The 21,904-nt window shown below is 45.1% G+C and overlaps 2 protein-coding genes across 4 annotated transcripts in view; both read left to right on the forward strand.

Moving 5' to 3' along the window:
* TANGO2 (transport and golgi organization 2 homolog) overlaps positions 1 to 21,904 on the forward strand; it is an 88,950-nt gene that overhangs the window by 44,881 nt on the left and 22,165 nt on the right. For 2 of the 3 annotated variants that reach the window (XM_053369482.1, XM_053369484.1), the window contains exons 4-5: positions 2,512 to 2,634; positions 7,624 to 7,738. In XM_053369482.1, the coding sequence (XP_053225457.1) occupies positions 2,512 to 2,634; positions 7,624 to 7,738 (238 nt within the window). The remainder of the gene's footprint in view (positions 1 to 2,511; positions 2,635 to 7,623; positions 7,739 to 21,904) is intronic. The other variant, XM_053369483.1, reaches the window with a different exon arrangement.
* Positions 1 to 21,904, forward strand: part of ZDHHC8 (zinc finger DHHC-type palmitoyltransferase 8) — a 286,530-nt gene that overhangs the window by 12,604 nt on the left and 252,022 nt on the right. The gene's annotated exons all lie outside the window — the stretch shown is intronic.

A 21,904-nucleotide genomic window follows, 5' to 3' on the forward strand; every position in this document is an offset into this window, starting at 1 on the left:
CAGGAAGGCAAAGCATACCTTTAAAATCTTTTGACGGTGCAAAGATTTTTCTTTTATGCTTGATGTTGTTGTCATTGGCAGGAAGAATTGTAAGGATAAATCACTCTCTCTGCACTGCAGTTCCTTTTACTTTCGGAAAGTCTCTCACTCATTCCAAATTCTTGCAGGGTATGCTGCAAACTTCCCCACCCCCATTTTTATACAAATGCAAAGGGGGGGGATGTGTGGAGTGGTACACTTTGATGCTGAAATCTGAATTTTAACCAGGCACCAGGCTGTAGCAAAGTGGGGAGATGCTGAACCCACTTTTTGATGTGTTGTTGTTGTCCCTCTTTAAGCTTTTCCCTGCCTATTTTTCTTTTTTCTTCATTTTTGAGGCAATAGTGCCTTGAAATATTCTCAAGGGTGTTAGTGGTCTAGGTTTCATTTCTTGTGTGAATAACACCCTTTGAATTAATAACACCTGCCTTTTTTGTCTCAAATAAAACCAGACACACTGGGCCGGTGGGGGGCCGGTATGGAAAGTAAGTGCAGTAAAATGGTTTTGCATCATTTTTGCCTTTATGCAGCCTTGTATTTACTTGCCTGGTAGCCCATAGGCAAGAGGCAACTCCATGCGTATGAATGAGCAGAGCTGGCAGAGGAAGGAGGGAAGAACGGATCATTCTATGGGGGAACCCACTTTCCTCCATAACCAGCATGGAAATGCAGCAGGTTTGCAGAGAGCAGAGGGGAAGATCATTCTGACCTTCCTCTACCACTGGGATGGGAAACCATTGGGTGTCCAGATGTTGCTGTTTCTGGGGGCAACAGTGTAAGATGGATATTGACTTATCTGGAATGTGTGCATCGGAGGGCAACTAAGGTGATCAAGGGCCTGGAAACCAAACCTTATGAGGAATGGTTGAAGGAGCTGGGGTATGTTTAGCCTGGAAAAGAAGAGACTGGGAGGAGACAGGATTTGTTGTTGTTGTTTAGTCGTTTAGTCGTGGTGACTCTTCGTGATCCCATGGACCAGAGCACGCCAGGCACTCCTGTCCTCCACTGCCTCCCGCAGCTTGGTCAAACGCATGTTGGTAGCTTCGAGAACACTGTCCAACCATCTCGTCTTCTGTCGTCCCCTTCTCCTTGTGCCCTCCATCTTTCCCAACATCAGGGTCTTTTCCGGGGAGTCTTCTCTTCTCATGAGGTGGCCAAAGTATTGGAGTCTCAGCTTCAGGATCTGTCCTTCCAGTGAGCACTCAGGGCTGATTTCCTTCAGAATAGATAGGTTTGATCTTCCTGCAGTCCATTGGACTCTCCAGAGTCTCCTCCAGCACCATAATTCAAAAGCATCAATTCTTCGGTGATCAGCCTTCGATAGCTGTACTCAAATATCTAGAGGGCAGGACCCAAACCAGTGGATTCAAATTACAAGAAAGAAGATTCCAACTAAACATCAGGAAGAAGTTTCTGACAATAAGAGCTGTTCAACAGTGGAACCAACTCCTTCCAGAAGCGGTGGGCTCTCTTTTATTGGAGGTTTTTAAGCAGAGGCTGGGTGGCCATCTGTCATTGATGCTTTAGTTGAGATTCCTGCATTGCAGGGGGTTGGACTAGAGAACTCTTGGTGTCCCTTCCGACAGTTATTTGATTCCATGAACACCCATCACCCCCAGTCAGCATAACCAATGGTCCAGGATAATGGGAGATGTTTGCGAAAAGGCAGAACTCAAGGAGGGCTGAAAGCAGAGGCAGTGAGGGGTATAGCTTGGGGGGGGGGGAGGTGTGGCCTAACAAGGGTCCCAAAGGCCAGGCAGAGAGGCCTTGAAGGCTGCATTTGGCCCCCAGGCCTGGGGTTCCTCACCCTTGGATTAGAGCAGCCTTTCTCAACCCTGGGTCCCCAGATGATGTTGGACTAAAACTCCCATCATCATTGTAGTCCAACACTATATGGGAATCCACGGTTGAGAAAGGCTGGCTTAGAGTATCAGACTAAGACTGGCAAAAACTCAGGTTCAGATCTCTGCTCATCCATTACTCTTCACTAGGTAACTTTGGGCCAGTCACTACCTTTCAGCCCTAACCTACCTCCTGGGACACTTTAAAACCCACTGAGAGCCAAATCAGGCAGTATTCTTCCAAGGAACACACTCAACCCTGGAGCTGGGCATGTCCCTCATGTTTTCACATCTGAAATGTTGGAGGATATGAAAGTATGAAGCTCTTGAACAGAGACTACAGACACCTTTTAGATTTTTAAAAAATGCTGCTTACTTTATTACTGTTGTTACTGTGTATTTTTAAAATTTCATAAAATTTGCACACTGCTTGAATGGAAAACAAACAAGCAAACTCAACACAATCTACAAAAAAGATGAAACGATAAAATGTTCAATAAAAGCAATGAAAAACAATAAGTTGAAGCATTCAAAAAATTAAAAACAGCGGCAAACTGAATACAGATTAAAACACACATTAACCGTTCTAAGTATTTGGGTAGGCTTGTCTAAACAAAACAAATGTTTTTAGCAGGTTTGGATATGGAGGAAGGAAAAGAAGGCGGGACGTGGCTTGGAATCAGCAAGAAAGGTAAATTGGCAGCCCTGACGAACTACATGCAGCCAAAGATAGACAAGAATGCAAAAGGAAGAGGTATGTATATGGAAACGAGAGGGGACTGGGTTACATGAACATTCCTGGAAGTTCCCTTAATATGCAGATTCTTCAGCTGTAAATCCTGCAGTCGACAGTGAATCACACAAACTGCAGCAGCACTGCCCTTACTACAGTCATATATTCTGTTGCGGTGTTCCCAAACCTAGAACAGCCATGACTCAGTGGTAGAACACCTGCTTTGCACACAGAAGGTCCCAGCATCTCCCGATTAGACTGGGAGAGAGCCCCCAATGAAATCCTGGAAAGTTGCTGCCAGTCAGAGTCAACACTATTGAGCTGAATGGATTCTGTGTAAGGCAACTTCCTGTGTTCCCTCTCCCTTACTAAACCAGAATCTTCTCTTTCAACCCCCTGCCCCTCCAGTATAGATCCAGAAGATCTCTTTGTATGGGGACAGATTGTTGGTCTAGCTGGCCCTACTCACTGTCAATGTCAGTAGCAATTCTCCAGAGTCTGGGGCAGAGATCTTTCCCAGGTCTCCCTTAACAGGGGTGGCTTAACTGGAGATGACAGAAATTACACCTAGGAGCTGATGCATGCAGACCATGTGCTCTGTACCACTGGTTCATATGCTCACTTCAAACTCAGTTCTTCTTTCCCTCCATCTTCCAGCGTGTTTGGGCTACTCCCATCACTGATTATAGGAATGTACTCAAGCAGTATTGCTGCCACAAGCATTATGGGCTAGCTTGCAGTGAAAAGTTGTTTTTCTTATGCGTTTTTAGCTTGCATTTTATGGTTGCCCCCCCCCCAATTATTTTTATTAGTTTTCCAATGTTTTTTACAAATCAAACCGAATTACTTTACTTTAATACAATTTATTTATTTTTTTAAAAAAAAATCAGGTTCTCCGCTCCTGTTGCAAACATATGTCCATCTTTTCCTCCTGTAGCCACATCATCTCTTCATTAATATCCATTTCATCCTTCACTTGTTGTTGTCCATTCTTACAGCTGACCATCATTGCCTCCTTACCAACAGTGCCTCAGTTATTTCTTAAAAATATAAAATCCATTTCGCTTGTGTAGTCCTTCATAATCATTATTGTCTTGGACCTGGTGTGCTAGGAGAGTTAATTCTTATCTTCCTTTGTTCAGTCTTTGCAGGGTTTACAAAGTCACATTCCAATTTCTGCTTGCATTTTTATGTTGCGAACCACACTGAAATCTATAGATGAAAGGCAATATACTACTACTACTACTAATACTAGGATACACATATTTCATTTTTGGAAATGGCATGCATCAGCTCCCAGGGTTACATCAAGTTAGTTGAAAGTGGTGCTGTTCCTCTTAAAAAACAATAACAACAACAAGCCACAACAACAACAACACACAACTGTTTTAAAAATTCTGCTCTAAAAACCTGCTTGCTACTTTGAAAATAATTTTATTTCCATAGGCTTATGCTTCCAACTGTTGCCAGAAAATGCTTAGATATGTTACATATTAAAGTGATGGGCTTGTAATTGCTAGGTTGCTTCTATTGATGATAATGCTAGTGTTCCAGCCAGCCGGGATTTTGGTAGAACAATTAATAGCATTTAACTGTCTTGGGAACCCATTGTTTTGGAATAATTCAGTGGCCTCCGGAAAGCTGGGTTATCCCTATGTTTGGATACCTAAAGCTTAAGCAGGATTGAAGCTTCATTTTAGGTAGAATAGTGGGTATCACCTTTGTTTCCTGTGCGAAAGGTTTGAAACTAGGCAAAACCGCTTCTTTGCTGGAGGATCTATAACTCAGTGGTATTGAATCTGTTCTGAATCTGGCATTTCCAGTTACAAACCAGGTAATGGGGAAAGCATTTTCCTGAGCTCCTAGAGAACCACTGCCAGTTAGAAATAGGGAATAATAGGTTTTGGGTCAGGGTGGTCCAACGCACACCTCAAGCACTGCATGCAACCCTCAAGGCCTTCTTTTGCAACATTTGATGCCCCCCAAGCCCTTGCTATGCCTTCCCATAGCTGGGTGAGCGAGGTGCTGGACTTTGTGAAATAGGTGTGAGGCTTTGACAGGGTCCTAGAGTCCTTCTGTCTCCTTTCCCAAGCCTAGTTAGTGGTTTCCCAGCTTTGGGAAAGTGGAGGCAAGGCTCCAGGAGCCGGCCAGAGCCTCTCGCCTCCCTTTGCCAGCTTTGGGAGGGCAGCATAAGGTCTGAACCAAATTTTGGGCTCACTCCGCCACGTGACAAGGCAGTGTATGGCCCACAGATTCTGTGTCAAAGTTGCGGCCCACTTGGTATGAAAAGTTGGGCTGCCCTGATTTAGTTGGACATACAGGATGGAATTCAATGTCTCATGACTGTGATGGTTCCATCAGGGCAAACCTTTCTGCTTCCTAGATGGAACAATCTTCACTCTCCTCCCTCCAAGCACTGCTCTGGGGGTGCTTCTGACACACACACACCCAAACTGATTGGGGAGGGGGGCTCAGGAGGAAAAGGGAAGGGAACCCTATTGCATTAATGGGTCTGGTTGCGCTGGCTCCCACTAGTGCAACTATTTAGTTGAATTCAGCGCATAGACTGATCAGTATTAGCCGGCTTCCAATGTTCCTGCCATACGTAACCATGGCGGTAGGACTTAGAGAATGCCAAGGCTTCTGGCTTCTAACATCGGAAGTGGCTGCTGGATCAGGCCCATCTCGTCCATTAACCTGTTCTCACAGTGACCAGCCCCCAATGGAAGCCCACAAAGCAGGACCTGAGTGCAACTGATAGGCTTGCCCTCCATGAATGTGTCTGTCAGGTGCTGTTGCGGTTGCTTGAGAGTAACCAGGCAGGACTCCGACCTGTCTTTTACAGGCTTTATTTTGGTGCAAACTATTTACAGTGAAGAGCGTCATAAGTTCATGTCTGGCTCAATCGCTAGCAGAATCCAGGAGTGGTCTGTTTTTGTACCTCCCCCAACATAAAAGTTTTGTCACCCCCAGCCTTTTCCACCCCTCCCTGCGCCTCAAACTACTGCGCATGATGGGTGATGGCAGGGGTGTGCTTCCCTCCTCTCCAGCTTGCTCAGGCGCGGTGTTAAGGCTCTTTCTAGCATCCTCTGGTCCTTGCACCTCTTTCCCACTGGAGGTGGGGCTTTCCTCCTCGCCAGAAGAGGAACTGCTTCGCAAGATTTTCGGAGGCTCCCTGTAACACAACTTCCCTCTACCTCTTACCTCTGAGCCGATGGCAGTTCCCTGACAGTGTCAAACCATCTTTTAAAGCCAACCAAGTTGGTGGCCACACTACATCTTGTGGGAGAGAATTTAATCATTTAGCAATGCTCTGTGTAAAGGGGTACTTACTCCTGGTTGTCCTGAATCTTCCAATAACCAGCTCCATGAGACGCCCCCCAGTTCTACTCTTAAGAGAAAGGGAGAAAGTCTTTTCTCTAGCCACCAGTTCTCTGTTGCAATTTTTGCAAGATCACGTTAAAAATGTGATGTGTACCGAGAATAGAGCATATCTTAATTGCGTTTCTCAGCGTTTCTGCATATATTATGCCTGCCCACATCCTGGGGAGCTGGGTTTAGCTATGCGTTCCCAGCATTGCTTGAAATACTGTCTGGCGGACAGTAGAGCCAGACCACAGTCTGGTGATGTAGTCTCCCCTCCAGAGTAGGCTGGAGTCTCTCTCTGTTTGGCTACGGAGTCAGCTAGCCACAGAGTGGGGAGGAACAGCACTTGGAGGGGGGGGATTTAAAAGGAGTTTCTGAGGGAGAGTGGTAGACAAGACTGGATTTAAGATGAGAGGTTGGGCTTGGTTTTGAGGAGGGGCAAAGGTTAAGAAATAAGGTTTGGTTGGAGTTGGGAGTTAGGGAGTGTGTTCAGGAGAACTGGTTCCAAGGCAAGTTAAGCATTCACACTGAGGAGGACTATCCATAGCGAGAGGATGGAGCCTCGCAGCTTGGATAGGGAGACTGGGTTGAGGGTCTGGGGAAGGTATGCAGGCCGGAGTGTCCTGGTAGGGCTGAGTCTGAGCCGGGACAGGTAGATCCTGTGGGAATACAGGCTACCTGGGTCTCAGTAGAGTCAGGAGGGGAGAGTTCTTCTAGGTACTGAAGACTCCCAAACCAGTAACAAGGGGTGAGGGGATCCCCTGGGTCTGTAATACCATTTAGAAGACCTCAAGAATCAAAGGGTTAAGCTGTGAAGGAATCTGTATGGTGCTGAAAGTATTTAGCTGTAATATCTAAGTGGCAGAAACTGAGTTTTACCCTCTATTCTAGAAACCTGAACATTTACCATCTGAAGTGTAACACCTGATTTTTAGTAACTGAAGAAGAGTTGCGCCTATAGTATTATGTTTAAGCCTGAGACATAATTAAATAAAATAAGTTAACTTCAACCTGAAAGAACTCATTTCCTGACCCGCTTTGTTTCATAAACTTCTTTTTGTTTGATAAAACGTTTCTTGTTTGTTTGATCAGCTCCTGCCTGAGACTCTAAATCATTAAGTTTTCCCTCACACAAGTCCCCCGCCAGATAATCTGTGGTAAATTGTAGAAATTGATGTAATTGGTGTACTGTGATGTGGGTGCACTATATTTAATTGAGGGCAGTTAGCGGGAGAGTATCCACCGCATTATTAATTGGTGGTATTAAGTTGTGGGTCTGCTACAGCAGATTTGCAATGATCTTAATTGTGTAGCATTACTGACTTGCGGAAAATAAAAGGATGCTTTGATGGGGTTGGTATTATTTGTGAAATTTGTCTCAGAGGGGGGCATAAAACATTTGAAAAGCCTTAAAAAAAAAGAATTGATCATATAAAGGTCGCTTATTAACGGTGAGCCTGGTACACAATTGATCAAACTTACGTTAATCCGTTTCCATGCTATGTCCTTGACTGCAGTGAGTCAGAAAGCTTATTCATTTCTGCTACTTGGTTGAGCTAGCCCAGTGAGGGGGAAATGTCTGTTTTCCTCATTGGAAAGCATTCTACCAGCATCTAACCCCCCCCCTTTTCTCCCACTTTGCAGGTGCCCTCGTGACAAATTTTTTGACTTCAGATCTGGACAGTTATTCTTACTTGAAGAAAGTGGCCTTAGAAGGACACCTTTACAATGGATTTAATTTAATAGCAGCAGACTTGAAGTAAGTATATAAAAATTTCACAACTAAGGCAGCAAAGGGGGAGGAAAAAGCAAGGGCCAATGGGGTGCATATAATGGATAGCACTAAATGTTTGTAGCATGGGTATATGTCAGAGCAAAGCCTATTCTGTCCCCCCCCTTTTTTTAATGACGGAATTGTGTTGTTGTTGTTTTATTAAGGAAAGAATTTAGGGTTGTAGCAGTCTTTGAGTTGTACTCAGAGCAGCCCCATTGAGACTGGTGTACATAGCAGTCTTAATTTCAATGGGTTTACTCTGGGCAATGAATGTACATTATACCTTTATTCAGTAGGCTAGTTTCTACATGCCCTCACAAACCACATTCTGTCCTTCATCCAGGCACACCAGAGGCATTATCAGGACATAGTCCAGCCAGGCAAAAACATTATGGGGTTAGAAACAGAGCCAGTGGGAGGTGTGGCCTGGGGAGAGATCTGAGGGCCAGGTAGGGAGGCCTGGAGGGCCACATTTGCCCTCTGAGCTTGAGGTTCCCTACCCATGCTACATTGCAGTTGTGGAGAAGGGAGCTGGGATTGCCAGGCAAGCTGCATAGATGACTAAAAGGAGTAGGCATGGATAAGGAAGGAAGCGCGGTGCCATCTCACAGTTATTACAAACTAATGGCTGCAATCTGCTCGCTTTGTTCACCTGGTCAGGCATCTGGGGAGAACTTGAATGAGAAAGGAGCGAGAGGCAGAAACAGATGTGGTGATAATGATGAAGTCAAGGATGTCGCTCCCTGGAAATGTAAACTGGCACATCCCAGGTGTCAAGTGGGAACTGCCAATAATCCGAGTGGATCTGAAGTCAAGCACACTTCAGGTGTCATTTCATATGGTTCTGTAGATCTTTGCGGGGCTTTCTGAATTAGTCACATAATGAATATAGAATGCGGTCCTGGGAGAAAGCAGAGACAGAGTGCTAGTGAGCTCTGCAGTACCTGGCAGAACTCTAATTAACCCAAGAGAGTGACCTCAACCTGGATTTGAAGTAGCCTTTCTAGAAGGAGGCATAAAGCGCCCCCCCCCCCCGGATCTGTGAAATCATAGCAATGAAGGAAATTGCCCATTGTTTGGATGTATATTACGAACAGTACAGCTGCTTAGCTTTTTGGATCCAGCAAACTAAGCACATGTTTAAACCTCTTATCAATATACCCTGTTTGTTCTATACACTTTTGTGGCACACTTAATCATGCAGAGTTGTGGTGGGACTGTGATATCCACCAGGCGTTTGTGTAGCCCTGAAAGGGATGTAAGAATCCACTGCTAGAGCGCAAAAATCTTGGGTCAACAGAGGCTGGATGACCATCTATCAGGGATGCTGTGGTGGCACCATGCACTGAGCAGGTGGGGCTGCATTAGGTGGCCCCTAAGATTCATTCTAACTCTAAAATGGTATAATTAATGTCATTCCCCGCTCACTGGGTTAACCTGCCGCTGAACCAAATGGAGGGTGTTGCTAAGACTTTGCTGCCGCAAGCTTCAAATTGATGTGAATTTTGTTTTCATTTTGCTTGCCAACCCTGCCCCACAGTGCAGGCCAACATAAATCATATCATTTTGTTTTCTTGTGGTGGAATACAGAAACGGGAGTGGATGCTGAAGTGTGCACTGCTTGACGATCCTTTTGGCCCTTTGCCGATCTGTAAATCAATTATTTCTGGGGCTCTGCTGCCCTTAGTTCAGCTCTGCTTTCAGCATTCCTGTTGCCTACCGGGGCTGCCTCAGCCCAGCCGAGCTGCCTTCTGGTTAGCTTTCAAATGCAGTAACTGGCCTTATTAAATTTATTATTATTTATTCATTTATGCCAGTTGCATTGAAGGATAGGTAGGCCTCTGCGGTATTTTGTAATGCTTCTTGAACAAGATGCCAAAGATGCTGAACTCCTCAGGAACCAATTCATTGTCTGTTAACAGTATACAGTGGTACCTCGGGTTAAGTACTTAATTCGTTCCAGAGGTCCGTACTTAACCTGAAACTGTTCTCAACCTGAAGCACCACTTTAGCTAATGGGGCCTCCTGCTGCCGCTGTGCCGCCGGAGCACGATTTCTGTTCTCATCCTGAAGCAAAGTTCTTAACCTGAAGCACTATTTCTGGGTTAGCAGAGTCTGTAACTTGAAGCGTATATAACCTGAAGCGTATGTAACCCAAGGTACCACTATAGTTAGGATTCTGTGGTGTATATCTGGGATGAGGAACCTCAAGTCCAATGCCCAAATGCAGCCCTCCAGGCCTTTCTGTCTGGCCTTCAAGACATTTCCCAGGCCACACCCTGTCCCTGCTTTTCACCTTCCTTGAGTGCTTTTGCATGGCAGGAATGCATTCTTGAACTGTGATAATGCCTCTTGCTTGCATGGATGGCTGATTGAGAGATGGGTGTATAGCTTTGACTGTACAGAGTTAAAGGTCCCGCTTGTTGCTCTGCTTGCTTTTGACTCTGGCCCTGCCCACCACTGGCATGCGCCCCCCCTCCCCAAAAGTTGCTCCCCTGTTGTGCATTTGCCAGTTCGTTCTTATGTGTGTACAGTGCATAGCTGACTACTTCAAATACGCTATATGTATTTTGACAAGAAGAGGAAGCCTCCCCTGGGCAGTAATTACTTTCTATATCCATTTCTTGACAGCTCAATAGAGTGTATCAAAGATGGATGGCTGCTAGCCAAAGAGGGGGGTATTCAGAATATGCCAAACAAACCATGTCCTCCTCCTGCTCTCCCTCCCCAAAATAGCACTCTGGTTTCTCAGAAGTAGTTATAAGAGTTCTTCCCCTCAAATAGGTAGCCTTTGGACTCTCAGTGTTTTGCAGTAGGATTTCAGGTGCATACCAGAATTTCAGGCTTGTGCAATTTCAGTGGATTCAAAGGCTCTGTTGCCCTGGTGTGGCAAACCCACTTTTTTGTGTGTGTTTTTAATGGATGTTTTGCAGTTAGGAAAATCCTCTGAAAAGTGTTGGATGAATGAACGATGAACAGTACAAACAAATCAGGATGAAATCAAGATCCGAGCTCATGACCGTATAACACACACACACACACACACACACACACACACACACACCTGCCCCGCAACCAAATTGGAACAGATAGTAAAGACCAGGCATAGTCTAACCTCTGTGTAAGTTTTGTGCAATTAAGTCAATGCACAAGTCAGGGGTGAGCCTATGTTTAAATAAAACATGATTTGTGTTCCAGTGTGTTGTAAATGCATACTGCAGCTGTTAGTAATCAATAGGTTGGTGTTTGAGTGTCACCTGTATGTAGTGGAGCTTTGACTATACAGAGATTACTAGTGAAACTGAGTTGGTGGGCATGTGTTGTGACCTGCCGTGGGATAGCTGACCGGTGAATCCTAGGCTTATAAATGGAAGGAGAATAATTGGTTTTCTACGGACAACTTAAAAAATGCTGGGGGTCTTGGCAGACCACTTAATAACATTTTTGTTTGTTTATTCTACAAATCAAAATACATATGTAACTCATATTTGAATAACCGTCAAGGTGCCTTATAATGCAATGGAAGAAGGCAAAAAACCCACAATCTTATTCTTTCTTTAGCATCAACATCAATATCATCACTGTATTATGAAAATCATGGGCTTTGGGCCAGGCTACTGAGAAGGGCTCCTTTTTAAACATTTAAGGGGAAATTAGTAGACTGCGCCAGTGCATGAAAATCACAGGCCCTTGTTCAAAATGGTTTTGATTTCTGTCATCAGAAAAAATAAATTGAGTGCAAGACCAAGTGCAGATATTTCTGTCTGCTCCACAACCTTACTGTAGATAATGGAGCTTTTGCACCATTGCAGCTTGAGAACCTTTGGCTTAGTCAATGTGGCACCAGACATTCTTGGACTGCAACTCCCATCATCCTTGACTGTTAGCCATGATGGCTGGAGTTGGTGGCAGCTGTAGTTCAACAGCATTCAGATGGCAACACGTTGGCTAACCCTGGCCTGAAGTGTAGCTTAGTTCAGGTGTGTTTTCTTTTCTTTAGAAGGGCGGTCTCTGGTTCTGCCCCTTGGAAGCAGCAGTCACTCATTCTTTTGGACGGAGTGGGGAATGCCTGTTCTCCTTCGTCTTCCCAGTAGTAGCACTTGGCTTTGTTTGTTTGACTAGCACTGCATTCCCTCCCCCTTAGTTCTGGAGTGCCGATCTCTTCCGTATGGCAACCTTACTCTGTTGTCTGGACCTGTGGCTTGTGATGGAGCCATGTTAATCATGAGCATGGGTTTGAGAGAATGCTTTTTATAAATGTCATAGCTTGAAGGTCAGAACAATCCGTAGTAGAATCTTCTTCCCTGCTTCAAGTAAAGTGGACCATTAGAATTCACCTGCAGACTGCCGCAAGTCGTGGTAGGTCAGGCAGAAGCTTTCATTTAAAACATTTCCTAGTGTCTCCTGCTTAGAGCGATGATCTTCAAATCCCAGTGGAATCATAACTACTGTAGGGCATCTTTGTGATTTGCTAATTTGCCCTTGGTCTCTCTGTAATGAAGATGAACACTCTCCTGGAACCAGGGGCTGGGGAGGACATGCAGGGAGGGCAGACACCGTTCAGAAATGGGGGCAGCCTTCTCTCCCTACAAGTTCAGGCGGTTTAGACCTCTCTCTGTTGCAATCATTCAGAGCCAGCCCTGACCAGATCTTTGTGGTCTTGGTACGAGTAGCTCCTGCTCGTCCCTTCTCAATGACAAAGCCACAAATACCTGCTCTGTGCACAATCTGTTGGACAAGGTTGGGTAATAAATTGTCTTGTTTCTCTTTCCTTCTTTCCTTCCTTCCTTCCTTCCTTCCTTCCTTCCTTCCTTCCTTCCTTCCTCTTTCTTTCTTTCTTTCTTTCTTTCTTTCGTCTTCCTTCATCCCTCTTTCTTCTTCTTCTTCCTTTCTTTGGATTTTTTTAAAAACAGCTTGCCTTTTTATAATTCAAGAATATTTGAGGTGGCTTATAAAGGAATGGCAAAACAGAACAGCATTTTTAAAGAGCCTCTAAAAATACAGTACAGCTTCTAAAAATTCCCTTCCACTGCCCTGCCTTTCCCGACATCAATGAGTACCTGAAACTGTCATTTGCGGAGTCAAAACCATTGCTCCATCTACCTGCCATGCTGTCTACTCCAACTGGCAACAGTTCTCTTGAGCAGAAGCCTTTCTTCCACCCTGGCAATGGGCATCTTTCAAACTGGAAGATGATGGGGATTAATCCTGGGGAAGTCTTCATTCAAAACATGTGCTCTCCTGCTGAGCCACATCTGTGTTCTCCCATAAATAGGAAATTTCTGCCCACTTTCAAGTGCTTATGTTCTTTTCTTTCTTGCTTTTAATTTGCTCCTGTTTCGAAGTCCATTCTGCACTTTCTCTCCCCCGACTACTGTAACAAGCGATAAGTAGAGTTCTCATTACATGGGGGCACATGGTTAGATCTCGCTTTCCTGGTTTCTTTAGTTTACCTTTTTCCATTCTGCAGTGTGCCAACTCCAGTTTGGTTCAGCTAGCCCAAGATGGGCCCTGTCCTCACAGATTTTCCTTTGCTTCACTTATATGTCCAACTGTTTGCTCTGCGAAGAGGGAAAGACAGCAAAGTAGGTATATTTTTAAAACGCAACATAAAGGGACTGTTCCGATTAGCTTGTGACCATTTGACAAAAGTGGGTAGAAATATGTGAGCAGCTTCTGAAAGTGCTGCTCCCTTCCATTGCCCTTGTGTTTTTTTGGGTGTTTTTTTTATGATGGCTGTAAAACAATCCAGGCAATGTGGTTGGTTTATATGCCAAATATTCACTGCAGCCAACATTGGATACAATAATCTCTGAATTGCAAAAGCCTTCAGCGATGTCTTGTGGATATTTCGCCCTTAGGCTTTGATACTAGTGGCTACGTTGCCCGCAAGGCACTCAGAATTCCCTTTGGTAATAAGATTGATCTTGAACCATAATTCCAAACAGTTTACACTGAAGCTATAAATTTCCGTGGCTGGCTCATGTTGCTGTTTGTCTGCGGCGAAGTTAACATCACTTGTTTTCAGAGGCTCTCTGCGAGTTGATGTTGGGCTGGATCCAGAGCTGCCCGTGAGCAGCAGAAGGGCCACTTCTGCGGGCAGAAGGACCCTTTTTGACATAGCGCAAGATTCTTGCACAAGAAAGAAAGGACTGGGAAACCAGAGGTCGGCTTCTGTTTGTGCAAGGCATCGCAGAATCCCCTGTGCATTACACAACTTACCGCCAACACTGCCCCTTGCAGAAAGTGGAACAGTAGCTGCTCACCAAAACCTCTCCATCTAAGGGCATCTCTGGACCCAAGCAGAGTAGATTCTTCTAAAAATGCAGGATTAAAAGAAAAGAAAGGAAAGGAAAGCTCTCTCAAATAAAATAAAAAATACCTTGTCTTTCATGCTAGCTCTTGCTTTTAAAATAAAATGCGTATGAATAAAAGCACATATATCCTTCCTTTCTGTCATGCAAGATATCCAAGGCAGCTAACAACAATATAATAGCTATTGCAGGAATATAGGGTTGGGTCCAACTGTTTCTGATAAGAGCAGACCCAGCTGAAATCAATTGAGCCAAATTTATCATGTTTTTAATATTCTGTTGGGAGCTGCCCAGAGTGGCTGGGGAAACCCAGCCAGATGGGCAGGGTATAAATAAATTATTGTTGTTGTTGTTGTTGTTGTTGTTGTTGTTGTTGTTGTTGTTGTTGGTCTCCATTGATTTCAATGGGTCTTTTCTGAGTAGAACAAACTTTGGATGCTCCCCTCCAGTCACACTGCATCTTATTTTTGAAGATCATGCTAATATGGGCAACAGCGATGAAAAATCAGAGCGGGTGGCAGTATTTTGGGGAAAAGCTGACCTTCCAGCCCAGTTTTAGAGGACAGAATGTGGCCCTTCTTTCCTGAGCTAGTTACAACATTCCCTTCCTGGAATGTGTGAGTGCCAGCTTGTATATGTGTGTGTTTTCTAGCTGCTGAAGCTATTTGCTATTCAAATCTGTTACGGTTTGAGGTATGTGGAATAGAGAGTGTACTTCTGGGAAAATGTGGAATGTTGGGGAAATAAGCTACAGATATCCTGAATTAAGATGCATCTCCCATTGTCCTGCCCCCAACCCCCTAAACTCCAAGGAATCTTAACTGCTGAAATTCTCAAACCAGAACTTCAAGGCAAGTATTAATGTTGCTTTCACACTCAAGTTCTGCTACTAAAGGAAGTCTCTGGTGACTACTTAAATTAGCACAAGATAGTCTTTTGCAGCAATGCTTGGCTAATAGATACATGTAAGAACTGGCTCTGGATTAGCTTCTGGGGTGCCCCCTCACTCACTCAAAGACAGCTTTTTAATATACTTCACACAGGCTTGGCACAAACATCAGTCAGATCATGGTTTACAGAGCCTAACTGGTTTGATGAGTCTAAATTGACAAACTTTGGTTTGCGACGGGGCAGAAGTCAGATTATAAAATGATGGTTTGAATTTAAGCAAGCTGGTTTATATTACATCTGACTCTGCAGATATACAAACTAGGCTTGATGTTTTCCACATATTTAGCTCTTTTTGCTTATGTCTTTAGGAGTGTATAGCCTTTCAAGGAGTTGATCTACATGGTCAAGTTGGGACATTTTCTATAAAGACTTCCTAGGCAGGTGCTATTTGTGGCTAGAATGTTGTACTGGAAACAGAGCCAGCGCTGTCCTGGAACCAACTATCCAGTGCACTTGTTGCAATGGTATTATCCACCTAGGGAAGCTTGAAAATGAAAGGAGCTAAATCTCCGCTTAAGAAAAATCCTGAATTTTGTATAGCATGCAACTATCCCTGTTTGACCAGGAATGGTCTTTGTTTTCAGGTACCTGAGCCTAATCAGGTATGGTCTTTATTTTTGCATTGGGGGGGGGGGGATTCTTAAAAAACATTTTAACATAAGTGCATTGCTGGAGGACTTGTTCTTTAGGGTTCATCTCCCTTACCGGGATCTCTAGTAGTTTGGTGTTCTCCAGCTTTGGGTCCCCAGATGTTGTGGGATTACAACTCCCATCATCCCTGACCGTTGGCTAAGCTGGTTTGGGCTGATGGGAGTTGCAGTCCAGCAATGTGTGGGAACCAGAGTTGAAGAACGCTGAAGTTGTAGGTGCATTGTCCCTAGTGTCAACACATTTGAATGGACACAGTGACACTGCATTATTCAGCCTGCACATTCACATACCGCTGCTGCTGCTTAGTTTGAATTGTTGATAACCTATTGTAAGGTAGTTGTGGTTTTCTAGTGTGTTCAGCTGAAAAAAGCAAACACCATAATAGCTTGGAAGGAAGGCAGTAGCAGATTAAATTAACATAGCATGCAGAAATCAAAGAAGACTCTTCAGCAATGAGTAATAACAAGGGCAATTCAGACAATGATGAGTATCTGGGGTGTTACATACACGACTCTTGGTTTATTTATTTTTTGGGGGGGTGAAATGGAAAGCACATGACCATTGGTGTTTTAGCACACATTCCATTAAACTGTTGTGCACTACTGCAAATACGTGAAATATTGTGGAAGCCCATAGCTGTATTTGAAACTTGCTTGGTTGCTTGAAAATATGTTAAATTCTTGCCACAATCTTTATTAATAGATTTCTCCTCTCTCGTCTCTCTTTTAAAAAAAAACAACCCAGCAAAATACATAGTTAAAATCTAGAAGCCTGGAAACTACAAATCTCTTATCCTGGAGGAGTTGTGGAATAGTACATGAGATGAATTTACATTGAGCAGAACATCTGATTGACTTGCCTTGGGAACGAGTCTGATACGTTCGTTCTTTTTGCTGAATTTTGCTTTCTTTCCTTAAAACAAAAAACTTTGGCTTTTTAGCGATGCGTGACCAGCTTGGGTTTTGTAAGGAATTGCTGGAATGTATGTCTTTGAGAAGGGTGGGGGTAAAGATCTAAGGTGAAACATAGCAACATGACTAATGGGCGATGCATCATCCACTTGGGGTTCTTTTGTGGGAGGGGGAGATATTTCAAGTGTAAAGGTGCTCCCTCCCTAGAAAATAAAGCGATAAATCAGAGGTGTATATTTGCCATGCAATTATGAGGGCCGCAAAACGGTTGCAAAAGAGTGCAAATCCTTCATTTCTAATGACAGACGTTGATTTGTTTGGCACAACTATTCCCTGCTGCTTTAGTTGTTTACTGCCTGTTCCATGTGTGGCATTAGAGCATAGGCCGTCAAACTAAGGGCCGCGGGCCAGATCAGGCCCAATTGCCTTCTAGATCCGGCACGCGGACGTTCCAGGAATCGCTGCGTGGATCGCCAGCGCACACATACTTTCCCTCTCCCTCACACGGCGGCACTTTTTTCCTCAGGGATGGAGCAATCTTGTCCCACGCCGCGTGCCGTTGACGGCGCGAGTTGGATCGCCCGCTTGCCTGCCTCAGCAGGGCGGCGCTGTGAAGTGGGCATGTGACGCTGGCTGCCAACTGCTGCTGCGTTTTCCTACGGCTCCTCCTCCCTTTCTTTCAGTCTGCCCTTCCTTCCTTCTCCACGTCCCTTTTCTGTGCCACTTCCACGTGCGCTTTCTTCACCGCCGGCCTTCCTGCCTCCCTCTTTCATTTCTCCCATGCGTTCAGGCTGGTTGTTGCAGCAGCTGTGGCCGCTGCTTGTGGGTTGGCGGGCGGCTCTGTCTTCTCTGCGCTGCCTCTCAGGAAGCAGCAGCAGCAGCAGGTGGTGGTGGGTAAAAGCTCCAGTGAAGCCCCAGTTCCCCTACCTCAGTCCGTGGCTCCTCCGCCGGGGCTGCTGCTTCTGTCTTCGCCGGCCAACACAGCCTCCTACCCAGCCACGGCACCTGGCTGGCTGGAGAAGCCCAACTGCGGCTATTGGGACGACAACTGGGACAGGTAAAGCGAAGCATCTTCAGGCCTCTTTACGGGCGGGTAAAAATCGTTCACCCCCCTATATATAGTCCGGCCCTCCACAAGGTCTGAGGGTCAGTGGACCGGCCCCCTGCTGAAAAAGTTTGTGGACCCCTGCATTAGAGCCACTGGGACTTGCAGTAACAGAACAGGCTATTCCTCTCCTCTCTCCTCTCACCTGAAGCCCCCTGTGCACCCTCAAAATCAGCTCCAGAGGGTTCACAGACCCCCCAGAGAAGACTTTGGGGGTGCAGAGAGGCAGTGGAGGAAACAAACGTGATGCTGTGCAAGTAAAACTCTGGTGGTTCTGCTTTGGTTACAACCCACAGTGCTTAGTACAGCCTTCCAGCAACCTGGTATGCCCCCCACCCCAGATGCATTGGACTGCAGCTCTCATTGTCTTTGGTTGTTGGTCATACTGACGATCATCCCTGACTATTGGGGGGCTGATGGAGTTGCATCCCAATCCACATGGATGGCACCAGGTTGTAAAAAGCTGGTGGAGTATATTAGTCTACTATTGTAACACAAAGTCAAGAGCGAAGCAAGGACAGAAGTATGTCACTTGTTTGCATTAAGCTAAAAATTAGCACGGCTTAACATTGCGTTCAAACCAGACGGTGGTTTAATTCATGTTTAATTTGCTGTGTAAAATTGATTTTTGTGTTTAATAAAGAGAGAAAAGAGAGAAGGCCTGCCCCAGTGTTCCAACTAATAGGGATTGTGATGGTCAAACTTCTGTTGACAGGGAAATGTTGGAGGTTTCCTTTCATTGATGGCCCTTTACTGCACATCCAGCTGTTGGTTTGAAACTTGAATGACATTCGGATGAAGATATTTTTGTGCGCTCGATTCAGTTGACAACCATGCTTCGAAACTCTTTATGTGATGACAGAAGGTAGCGCCCACCTAATTGCTGGCAGTGGAGAGAGCTCGGAAGCGCCAGGGGCAGGCTCCCATGGGATGAATCATCTGAGCATCCAGACAGGTTTCCACAGAAGGAAGCTAGTTGGTTTTTTGGGGGGAGGGGGAGTGGTACAGTTGCCAGGTGCTGCCTGTTGAAAGGTGACTTAAGGCAGTGTGTCAGGGAACTGCCATCGGCTCAGGGGCGAGAGGGGAAAAGCCGGATGGATTACAGAGAGCCCCCAAAGATCGTGGGAAGCAGCACCTCCTCAGCAGAGGAGAGTAACCACGCCTCCAGCGGAGAGGAGCTGCAGGGCTTGGGGGAGGTGAGGTGGTGGCAGGACACCTTGCCTGAGCAAAGCGGGGAGGAGAGAGGTCCTCCGTTACCCACACCCTCCTTGCGCAGTAGGCTTCCGTGCAGAGAGGGGAGGCGCAGACTGGGCATCAAGAAACTACTCTGCTGGGGAAGGTTTAAGGACCGCCCACTCTCAGATTCTGCCAGTGAATGAGCGAGCCACGGAATAGTGGCGCTCTGCATGGTGAAGGTTTCTTTGGCACCAATAACAAGGCTTTACAGCCGACCAGGGAGGCATTTGCCTGATTGCTCTCGAGCAACCCCCTGATAACCTTACGCTGTGGTTTCCAAATCCTGGAGCTCCTCCGCAGTTGAATCAGGTGTCTCTGCAAGATCAGCAAGGCAAGCTTCTCTTCTCAGATGGTGTCCCTTGTTGACAATCTTTTCCTGCGATACACAGCTGCAAGGCATGGTTGGGCACATTTATTTCATCTAAGGGGGTTGGCTGTCGCCTCCTCTGAACTGAGAGCGCACTCTAGTACATGCTCTGAAATCCTCTGGCACGCGCATTGATTCCTAGGCAAGGGGGAGGAGGGAAAGGCCCTCTAAAGGCAGGAAGACTGAAAACCACGGGGTTATGAAATATAGTCCCATTCTCTATCTTCCATTGTTTGCCAGCCTTGCGCTTGTCTGATAACCTCTTTTTGTTGTTGTTCAAAAGACTTTTAAAAAGGCTGTGTATATGAGAAATAAGCGGCTTTTAAAAGCAGGGAAAGTGTTTAAAGTTTATGGGCAAGCGAAGTAGCATTAATCTTATTTTAGGGGGAAGTGGTGGAGAGTATAGAGTGGGCATAGGCAAACTCCGGCCCTCCAGATGTTTGGGACTACAATTCCCATCATTCCTAGCTAACAGGACCAGTGGTCAGGGATGGTGGGAATTGTAGTCCCAAACATCTGGAGGGCCGGAGTTTTCCTATGCCTGGTATAGAGGGTTGTATGCAATAGCTGTCCTACCCAGAGTAGATCCATTGAAAAGAATGGGTAAGGCCCTTTGCCCCTATGCCGCAGGGCCTGGTTGAAAATCCAAGTCAAGCTGCTATTTGCCCTGGGGTGGGTATTTTAGTAGAATTGTGGCAGGCGAGTCCAGCCCTTGCTGTCTGGATTGGGGGAGCCCATGCCTGCTATTTGAAACACACATGCCTAAATGTGACCCTGCATTTAATGCAATGTACTTTGTTTTCTTTAGGTTATTTGTTTTAGAATATTTATGTCATTTCTTTATAGCAATAGGAGACTCTCAGTAGGTAAAATGCAAGGATACAAAACAATAACATGACATACGTATATGGAACAACAAATACAAACTTTTGTTAACGCAACGAGAAACAATATTAGGCTGAGAAGATTGCACATGGGTGAAGGGAAGTAACGGGAACAGGGGGAGGAAGGTATAGGGCACCATTTGGAAAACTGTTAAAGCTATAGTTACAGAAAGGTAGCCGTGTTGGTCTGCCATAGTCAAAACAAAAAAATTTTTTTCCTTCCAGTAGCACCTTAAAGACCAACTAAGTTAGTTCTTGGTATGAGCTTTCGTGTGCATGCACACTTCTTCAGATACACTGTAGTATCTGAAGTGTATCTGAAGAAGTGTGCATGCACACAAAAGCTCATACCAAGAACTAACTTAGTTGGTCTTTAAGGTGCTACTGGAAGGAAAAAAAATTTTTTGTTAAAGCTATATATGTGATTTAAGAGGTTAAGAACAAGGAGTTAAAAGAAGGAGATTAACATGCAGGAAAAGCAAAGTCATGTTCCTGTTTGTATTATGGTTTATTTTGGTTGTAAAATCCTCTGATGTAAAGAGTGTACAATTTTTAAAAAACAATAAAATTTAAAACTTCAGAGTGTTGTGCAAAAGGTTCTCGAACCAAGAGCAGACCCTGATCTGGGAGAGGAACAGAAATGACATGGTGCCCATGTAGAATCAAGCTTATTAGGGTAGTGTTTCATGTTCCCATCCTTGATTCCAAGGGAGTGAAGCTGAGCAACTGGATTTTACAGTGGTCCATGATGGAGACAAGGCTTCCCTTGCTGGCAGTTGCCAGGCAACAGGTTGCACTGAAGTCTTCTGAGATGAGGGAGTTGGGCTGCCTAGCTGGTTCATGCTCAACCTGTGATGGGAGCCATGTTAGTTTGGTCCTGAACAAAATAAGGAGGTAAGGAAGGTCGCTATAGCCAGAGAGAGAAGAAATACGTTTGCTTTCTTGCAGTACAGACATCGGCCAAGACAAGAGCATGAGTAATTATTGTGCTGAACCTTAGGAACACAGAGGCTTGAACTCTGTAGTGGTTATAACTAATATTAAACGCTGGTAAAATGACAACGAGGCATCCGGCACCTACGCTGAAAATGTGGAGAATTCAGTTAATCTTCGTTGCATTTTTCAGGTGGATTAGAATTTACAGTCTGCTCTGTGGTGAAGGCTAAGAGTGAATGAAAATAAAATTAGAACACTAATGTGAAGAATGGGTTGTGCCTCAAAGTTTGCCAGCTTACGATATAAGCGCTGTAAATAACTGAACACAGATATTTTACAGTATGGATTTTCCTCCATTGTGGGACGGGAGATGCACTCTGTGGGCCAAACTTTCCTGTGATTGCCAAGGGAAGAGAGACAATGAAGAGTTGTATACTCAACAGTGAATGCAATTGGCAAACCAAACAACACCTTGGATATTTCCACATCAGTTCATGATAAATTTTTTTAGTGTGGTGGTTAGAGTGTTGGACTAGGACTTAGGAGAGCAGGGTTCAAATCCCCACACAGCCACGAAGCTCAGTGGGCTGGTCACTAACCTACTTCACAAGGTTGTTGTGGGGATTAAATGACGGATAATAATAATAAAATTTTATTTATATCCCGCCCTCCCCAGCCAAAGCCGGGCTCAGAGCGGCTAACAACATTCTAAAATCAGTTCATTATAAAATCAGTTCAGATCAGATTAATGGCAACCATTGGGCTAGAGTTCTGTGAGGATTGCCAGAGGAGGGAG

Source organism: Podarcis raffonei, chromosome 16 (genome assembly GCF_027172205.1).
Source record: "Podarcis raffonei isolate rPodRaf1 chromosome 16, rPodRaf1.pri, whole genome shotgun sequence".
NCBI lineage: Eukaryota > Metazoa > Chordata > Lepidosauria > Squamata > Lacertidae > Podarcis > Podarcis raffonei.